The sequence below is a fragment of the Hoplias malabaricus genome, chromosome Y, assembly GCF_029633855.1.
Source record: "Hoplias malabaricus isolate fHopMal1 chromosome Y, fHopMal1.hap1, whole genome shotgun sequence".
Classification (NCBI taxonomy): domain Eukaryota; kingdom Metazoa; phylum Chordata; class Actinopteri; order Characiformes; family Erythrinidae; genus Hoplias; species Hoplias malabaricus.
Window position 1 is genome coordinate 78,352,536 of NC_089820.1, and position 9,476 is coordinate 78,362,011.

The 9,476-nt window shown below is 42.6% G+C and overlaps 1 protein-coding gene across 1 annotated transcript in view; it reads right to left on the minus strand.

Annotated features, from left to right (window-relative positions):
- The window catches only part of LOC136678174 (homer protein homolog 3-like), a 33,670-nt gene extending 25,326 nt beyond the window's left edge, over positions 1 to 8,344 (minus strand). Inside the window, exons 1-2 of the mRNA XM_066656102.1 lie at positions 7,940 to 8,344; positions 6,103 to 6,152 (exon numbers count right to left, since the gene is read on the minus strand). Coding sequence (XP_066512199.1) covers positions 6,103 to 6,125 — 23 coding nt within the window. The 5' untranslated portion in view covers positions 6,126 to 6,152; positions 7,940 to 8,344. The remainder of the gene's footprint in view (positions 1 to 6,102; positions 6,153 to 7,939) is intronic.
- Between the last annotated feature and the right edge of the window lie 1,132 nt (positions 8,345 to 9,476).

Here is a 9,476-nt window from a genome sequence, read left to right on the forward strand (position 1 = left end):
TACCTGCTGTGCCACTGTGCCCTGACTGAATCAATTTATTTCAAATGTATTTAAAGAAATCTAGGTGTCCTTCTTTAAAGTTATTTGTCCTGCATTACAACACACTCAAAGTACGTTTAGGTCAAGAGCCTTGTGTCATTTTGTCCAAACGACCAATAGCTGGCCATTCAATGAATGAATGCTTTTTCTGTGCACTTCTTTGAGATCTGAACAATGTGGGCACATAAGCTCAAGTCTGTTCTGCAGTCAGCCACAAAACCTTGCCGTCGGCTCTAACTTAAATCATTCACACAGCCTTTATTCCAGACTGAGGCCTGTGTGCCTCTAATACAACTGAAGCACTTTCAGTGTAATCTTCCCATTCAACAAATTACACTTAATAGCTCTAGGTTCTAAAAATTGATCTTATTGTTATAAATGTAAGAACTGACCTCTGGACCCTGGTGTGTATTTGTGCGGAACAGACACAGTAATGCACTGACCAACAATCCGACACACACTACTGTTCAAAGATTTATAAGAAACAAAGAAATAGTTACAGATGCCATGAAAAACACACAAAGAAGCCTTCATATATCACCAGTCAAATCGGACATTAACTGCAAACTCTTCATGTGCAATCATCAGACCAAAGAGACTTAATATGGGACAGGAGATTTCATAAAAGGCCTCATAACTAAACGTAGCATTTATCAGTATTTACGCTAGTTTCAAGCCCTTCTCGGAAGTGATTGTAGAAGTCAAAATGATGAAGCCGCAAGATGCACTGAAGAGGCTCCTGGTCTGAAAGCAACGGACACCATGAAAAATGTTGACAGCTGAAATATGTTACATGATTGGCTGGATTTGAAATGTTCACCAGTGTCCGGCTCATTAACTCCGCCCACTGCAGCTACCACCTTCTTAGTGTTTTTGCGCGATGATGTTTTGTTATGGACATGCTTCTAACTTTGAACGTCAGGGCTCATTGAATAATCTGTTTCCAACAAGTAAATATAACTCATTTCATATTTGGGATATTTCCAGCAGGACATGAGGCAGCATTAATGCACAGACACACTGCCTTTATTAAAGTTTCCCTTGATTTCAGGACACAGACCTTTACATTTTCAAAAAGATCTGAAGAGTTATTTTTGCACACCTCTAAAATTCACTCTCAGAAGTTAGTTATACCTTCTTGTAAATGGTTCTGCTTCTAAATGGAGGAATGGTCTTTTTAGTATTTACCAGCGTTACAACAGAAGGTACAAACATATTATTAACTAAGTCACAAGTACAACTCTTGTTATAAAAAGCTTCTAAAAAAAACTGCAACACGCACAAATGTGTGGGAAGATTTCAACACCAGCAGCGTCCCAGTGACGCCACCTCACCACTGCAGCCGGGAATAGCAAGGCCTGGATTCCCAGAATTCCACATGCAAGTCTCTCCTGGGAGAAGGACGCGCACACGTGTTCGCAAGCAAACACACACACACACTTTGTTTGCCCCATCTGCTTCTCTCTAGTCTCAGCCACAGACGCTTCACCTACAAACTGACGGAGAGTCTGGCCTCACTGTGAGGAAACCGCTAGTTGCATCTGATTGGTGTTCTGTACATCCCCGTATCGTTTTGTACTGGCTCTGCTACTGGTTCGATGTGAAAATCTGCCTCCATGAGTCATGCCAAAAAAAAGGACAAACTTGTGATTGGTCTTTGTGTGTGTCAGTCAAGGGGGTCAGGGGTTGTCTGTCAACATCCTCTGCACACGGAGCACTTTGAGGGGGTTTTCAGCCAGTCCTGGGAATTGAACCGGCAAACCTAATGTAAAAATGCACGGTACTGATTGATGAAAATGCTGATAAAATGTGCAAGACTGCAAGCTATAGTTGTGAGGCACTTGTATGACACGTCAGCACATATTTTCCTCAGCTGGTCAGTAAGGTGTCAACACATTTCACAATGAGGCCGGAAATATAAAATTCAATCCCATTATTTTGTTCAACAATGTGGGTACAGCCTCAGATGTGTTTATATTCATCATAATAGCATCACCGCATGAGGACGACAATGCAGCTGGACATCAGGGCAGCCAGTCAATGTGATTGGAAATGCAGCAGGCGGCCAAAGACAGTAAGTAGAGTTGAAAGCCTACTGTGGTCTGGCCAGCAGCTTTGGCATGCAGAAAGTAGAGCAGAAAATACAGTTTTAAACATGTACATTCACACGGTCACGCAAACACACCTATAGCGTGTGCAAAAATCATTCTAAAGTTCTTTTAGAATTCCTGTCAAAATAGTCATTAAATACGAGTTATTCATTTTCAAGAGATATTTCAGTTTTAATTCACAGCAATCAACTTGTAGAAGGAAGCAGAAAATTTATAATTGAGACATTTGATTTATTTTAAAGAATAATAAAATAGGGCGGCACGGTGGCGCAGCAGGTTAGTGTCGCAGTCACACAGCTCCAGGGACCTGGAGGTTGTTGGTTCGATTCCCGCTCCGGGTGACTGTCTGTGAAGAGTGTGGTGTGTTCTCCCTGTGTCTGTGTGGGTTTCCTCCGGGGTGACTGTCTGTGAGGAGTGTGGTGTGTTCTCTCTGTGTCTGCATGGGTTTCCTCCGGGTGACTGTCTGTGAGGAGTGTGGTGTGTTCTCCCTGTGTCTGCGTGGGTTTCCTCCCACAGTCCAAAAACACATGTTGGTAAGTGAATTGGCGACTCAAAAGTGTCTGTGTGTGTGTGTGTGTGCGACCATGTGTGTGAGTGAATGTGTGTTGCCCTGTGAAGGACTGGCGCCCCCTCCAGGGTGTATTCCCACCTTGCGCACAATCCAGGTAGGCTCTGGACCCACCGCGACCCTGAACTGCATAAGCGCTTACAGATAATGAATGAATAATAAAATCTTTTATTTTATAGAATTATTTATACATTTATTTGAAAACAAACAAATAATAAATAAAACAAAGTCTCTTGAAGGCTTGTCCAAATAGTGAAACAGCTTTGTGTATCCCATGTATTTGCAATTAATTTATTCGACCTCTGTAATCGCTTCATCTTAAGCAGGTCCATGATTGGAGTAAATTATTTTCACTGAAACTTTCATTGTAATGTACTTTCAGTTTTAATAAGGACATCTTCAGCTGGTACAAGAATTTGATTTAAGAAAATCCTACTTTTCCTACCAGTTTTCCTTGGTTTATTGTCAGAGACACTGATTTCTAACAATGCAAATATCGCTAAACTGTACAAGGACTGCATCCTCCTGATGAAGATTTTTATAGCTGCTCTGTTCGGAAAAATGTGAGCAGGACTCTAGTGCCGCTGGAAAGGAAGCAGCTGGCAGCATATTTAATACACACAAGCAATTAGCAATTGTATGCTAGTACTAGCTTTAGGCCACAAGTTACATTCCATATATGACTGCAATGCCACTATCAGGATGCCATTCTAGCATCACATAGCATTTCAGCATTCAATTAGCATTTAGTGTGTCTACCCCCTGTCTTTATTAACATTCCTGTTCTAATAAAACGTGTTTTCAGTTTTTGATGGGAACACAGTGATCATGGAGTTTTTCTGCACCTCCAAAAATCAGTCAGCTGCTGACAGGCCGAACCTCTTCTGGTTCTCACTGGAGTGCAGCAGGTTCTTTACTTTTCATGGCCTTAGAGAAATGTGCACATGGTGAGCAAATCAATACAATGCAATATGGTTAAATAAGGCAAGAAAATAATGCTAGTGAATGCCTACCATACAGGCATTTTTTAAATAACATCAAATAAACAAATTTCTCACTGCTGCCCCCTATAGGTGTTACTAACATTAACTAAACTAGCTTTAATTATCACTGCCCCCCCCCCAGGTGTATTAACAAACGTCAATTTAACAATAATTACTCACTACTGCCCTCTAAAGATGTTTAAAAACACAAAACAAATACACAACTTTCCTCTAATTGTGTTATTAACTAACATCAAATAAACAAACATTACTCTCTGCTGCCCTCTTTATTTTAACAAACATTAATTAAAGAAACATTACTCACCAATGCCCTCTAATCATGTTCTGTCTGAACTGTCACTGTTAATTATTGGTTTCCTTTTATTTATGTTTTTAACTTGCCATAAAAGTAACCAGTTTAAATTACTGTGATCCGACCAAACAATTGTGATTAGGTGATTTTGCAATAAGTGTGACGCCTGATATTAGGGACACAGCTGGTTCGTAAAGAGCTGTGAGTGTGTGTGAAGTGAAAGTGCATTTGAAGGACGAATGGTAGCTTTCAGAAGCAGAAAATAGGACAAACTTGTGTGTAAGCGCTCCTTACACCTTGACAGCTCAGAGGAAAACGATCTAATTAACACTAACACTATCTGTAAGGTCCATCTGTTCCAACTTAAACCAGTCTAAACTCTCCAAGGTCTTCAGAAGCTGCTACACCATGAAATATAAAATCAGTTCAACATCATTTATCATAATGGAACAACAACAATGAAAATCTTTATCACTGTGCTCATAGAACACAACAATACAAAAGTGCAGGACAGGACAGAGGAAAACTAACTTACAGTGACTAACAGTGAACACAATACTGAACAATAGCATAAAGCAGGAGCTCTCAAAGTAGGGTGGCATGGTTTCCTGGCGCGCTGCAGGAGGTCACAAGAGGAGCCAAATAATTATCCTAATTTGACGTCGCATTTCTACAGTAAAAAAACGAAGTAAAATACAACATTTGTAATTAAACATCATTAAATTGGGGTCCAGAGTGCTGCAAAAGTCTAAATGCTGGTTCTATCATAAGCAGATTATGAGTTTTATCCCCACAGTGTTCTCCTCCATGGTCAAAAGACCCCTATTTTAGTCATTGACAATTCCACCCTCTTGTTAGGTCTCCTGTAAATCACGTGATAATACACTAGTCCCGGAAGGTAAAGGCAGCACATGCTTCCTTCGATACACGTGAAACAGCTACCAATTCTTCTCAAACTCTCAACAGGCAGCTCAACATGCTTGGAGGAGAATACTTAATGTCTACGTTTGTTACGTAAGCAAATAGACAACCACCTTTCCTAGCACTGTTCTGAGTGATGGGGAGGTGGAGGGTCAACCGACCAGAGAGTGTGAGGGCAACTATGCTTCATTGGACACCTCACTGGGGACTGAACTTACAGTGCAGACAGTATAAATATGGTGTAAACCAGACATTGAATGTGGCCCTGTGCTAAAGGCAGCAGCGGCTGGTGGCTTCATTGTGGCAGAGTGTCATTCTGTTTTAAACCCCATGTAAAATTCTCTGTGAGAGAAGGCCACACTCTGTCTCACTCAGATTCCCCACACAGACTATATATTTCATACTTGACTCGGATCAGCTCTACACGTCCCAGTACAGGTTGGTTCCCCATTACAATTTACAATTACAATTTATTGTGAATCGTCTTGAGTCATTGCACACACGTGTACTTTGTTGTTCTTTGTAGAACCTTGGTCCTGGAGGAAAATTTTGTTTCACTATGTATTGTTGAAATCACAATAAAAACCATTTAACTTGAAAATGCCCCCTGACCCCTGAATTGTAACTGGTGACAAACTCTGTGTCTAACAGGAACCGTGGGCTTTGGAAACCACACCAACGGCACTGGTAAACTTAAGTGTTTACTTGTCGTGTTTTTGTTTGTTTGGGACTGAACACAGCTCTGCACATCAGGTCAGACAGAGCATTAGGGGTTTTTACGTCCTTATTTCATCGTCAAGCTCTCTCTGGATTCTTTTGTCGTCTACCAATCCAAGGAGCATTTGAACCCTGAGCGAGCAGGGACTAAAAGTACCCAGTTCCAAGTACCAAATTTGTCTAATGGAAAAGCAAAAAAAGCAGAGTACAGCAGAGTAAGTACCTTACACTGAAAAGGCGAAAATAGAGGAGTTTGCTTTAGTCTCACCGCACAATTAAAGTCAAATCAAAAAGTTTAACTTGACAGCATTGGAGAGTGAAAATGGTGTAGTTCTGAATAATTTACAATTAGGCCTTTTTCATCAAGGTTCATCAGCAACTGAAACAGCACAACCTAAGCATCAAAGAGAGGACACAAAACCAAAACGTAGGAAGTACAGGATTCCTTACCTCTCTCTGTGGGACGGAAACATTCTTACTGGCCAGGATTGGAACCGTTTCTGCAATCAGAAAATACAAGAGAAAACAATTACGCACATACATGTCTGAAAACACGTCAAAATACAGCAAAATAGGATTATTACTGTCAGTTATAGTTAAGCTACAGCTGTGGTATATCTCACTAAATAAAACATCACTCATCACTCACTGTGCCCTTATGCCAGCACACTTTGAAAGGTCCCTTCTGAATGTTTGCCCAAATGTGCCATAGACCAAAATCTATCCATGACCCATTTTCATATAGAGCACCTGGCAGGCTTTTAAACATGTGTAATAAATATTCATTCATACATTATCTGTAACCACTTATTCAGTTCAGGGTCGCGGTGGGTCCAGAGCCTACCTGGAATCATTGGGAGCAAGGCGGGAACACACCCTGGAGGGGGCGCCAGTCCTTCACAGGGCAAAACACACACACACACACACATTCACAACTAAGGACACGTTTGAGTTGCCAATCCACCTACCAATGTGTGTTTTTGGACTGTGGGAGGAAACCCACGCGAACACAGGGTGAACACACCACACTCCTCACAGTCAGTCACCCGGAGGAAACCCACATGGACACAGGGAGAACACACCACACTCCTCACAGACAGTCACCCGGAGGAAACCCACATGGACACAGGGAGAACACACCACACTCCTCACAGTCAGTCACCCGGAGGAAACCCACATGGACACAGGGAGAACACACCACACTCCTCACAGACAGTCACCCGGAGGAAACCCACATGGACACAGGGAGAACACACCACACTCCTCACAGACAGTCACCCGGAGGAAACCCACATGGACACAGGGAGAACACACCACACTCCTCACAGACAGTCACCCGGAGGAAACCCACGCAGACACAGGGAGAACACACCACACTCCTCACAGACAGTCACCCGGAGCGGGAATGGAACCCACAACCTGCAGGTCCCTGGAGCTGTGTGACTGCAACACTAACCTGCTGCACCACCGTGCCGCCCTAATAAATATTCTATTATGATATTAAAGCTTGACTACATGGTCAAACTCCTTACAGGATTAAATCAAACCATCATTTACGTTGGGTGTATCAAAAACATTTTTATATAATATTAATCCACACTAAAATAACTCGAAACGCATTAGTAGGAAGCTGAACAAGAGAACAGCATTATTATTCAAGACCTAGGCTATTTCTTCAAATGTTGTTAGAAACATCTGCTTCTTTACGTCTGACCATCACTAACATTCAAACACATTTCCACAGGAAAAAAAAAACACTGACTATGAGGTTGGGATCATTTGGAAAGCTACACAAAACCCTAAGGTCACAACACCCCATGCAAAGCACTGCCTAGACATTTATACCGTTCACTAGAATTAGGCTGGATGAGGGCAGGGCCAGAGGGAGTGCTCCAGGGGTCATGGGCCACCCTGGGTGCCGCCCAAAAATCCTAACCTATGATTGGCCTAATCTGCCCCTCTTGAATAAATCAGGGCTCCAAGGATAACCTTGAAGTCAGAAGAAACTTTGGTCCAGCAGTAAAATAAAGTCACCCCTGGTCAAATAACACTATTGACAATTAGTGCTGATAAAAATGAGGCCTGCGCAAAAGTTATGGCACCTTTTTCATGTTTAGTTCCCCACAATATTCAACTCAGCAATGTGCAACCTCCCCCATCAAGTTTCCTCAAGTTTGTTTCCTGTAGAAGTTGTCTTCAAGTCATTTTCTATCAGGACACCACCAAAACAGGTTCATTGATCAGGGCGTGCCCAAACTTTTGACTGCGACTGGACCAAGCCACTTACCCCATTTCGTTGTAAAAGCCAGGTCTTCCCTCGCCCGCCTCAGTGAGGGACCACCACAGTGAAACTGCAGAAAAACGCAGAGCCCAAAACCCCACACACTCTCTCTCCTGAGGAGAATTTCACTGCTGTCGGCGGTGCATGGAGAGTCCCCTTTTGCACGTACAGAGTTCACACTACAGCCCGGCTTTCAGAGCTCCTCCAGAGCCGCGGTGTGGAGACAAACACTCAGTACTCATCTTCTGAGGACTTCTCCGAGCTTTTTCCTCTTTTGTTCGGCTGTACTTCAGTAACCTTGCGGTCCTCTGCAGTCTCCCCGCTGGGGTTTCCTATCTACTCCCCGCTGAAACCGCCGCTGTGTGAAACTGCGGCTTTCTCCCCACTCTTCCCCGAAGCACCGCGGTACTTCTCAACTCCCGTCCCCGGCTTCAGCGTCGCGTTGAGCCTAAACGCCGCGGGTCTGTCGCCGCTTTTTAAAGCCACTCGCACGCCCTCTAACGGACACCAACAACAAATGCACATTACCGCGTCCGAGGCCCGAGCCCGTACTCCTCCTGCCCTCTAATGCCCCCCCACCCACTCTCCCCTACCATCGATTGTGCTCATGAGGATAATAGCACTGGCTGTAGGGCTGCACAACGCGCTAATGAGACTTGGGCCGCGTCCCAAAGAGCGCACTGCCACACTAACCAGCGTCAGAACCAATCTGTAGGCTACTGTGCAGTAACATGTAGACCAAGACTGACCCAGTCCTAATTTACACTTCATTTGATGACGCTTATTTCAATCACCTACTAATATGTTATCTAGTACTCATGAAAACATGACACAAAGATAACGAAGAACATGCTAACTTTAGCTACATTAGCTATGACTTAATTCAGAGTGGATAAAAGCAACTTAAATAGATTCAGTGTTGGTTTAGATTAAAAAACAAATTATGTGGGCTGATTTTAGACCTGATACAATAATAATAATTAAAAAATGGATACAGACCATATAGTTTGAACGCAAATCAGCTTAACGACCATATTTCTAAATAACTCACATTTAGCAGGCAGAAAATCCTCCTCAAGGGGGCGCCAAACAAAAATCACAAAAAACAGCTTTTGATGCTTCTTACGAGCAGAAGTTCACATTAAAGAACTGGCAGGCTTTTCTGGAATGTTCTGATATTGTAAACCAAAACAAGAACACAAAAGCTTAGGTTTTCTCACCAACAAAGCTTAGGCTTCATATTTCCTCGTAGTGAATACATTAGTTGACATTTTACATTTCATTACCTGTAATCACGTATCCACTTCAGGGACACAACGTGTCAGAAGCCTTCCCACAATTCGATTACAATGGTCTCTAACATAATGACGATGAAGTCACTAAGTTATCTAGGCGTATGAGAAAAAACACCCACAAAGACACACTTTTTAACATTTGAAAATAAATCCTATCACATTACCATTCTCTTCTCAAAAACAGAAACCTTTACATTTCTGCTTTAACAATAAGTGCGTGTTAGAAACTACATGAAGTGACTCAACCA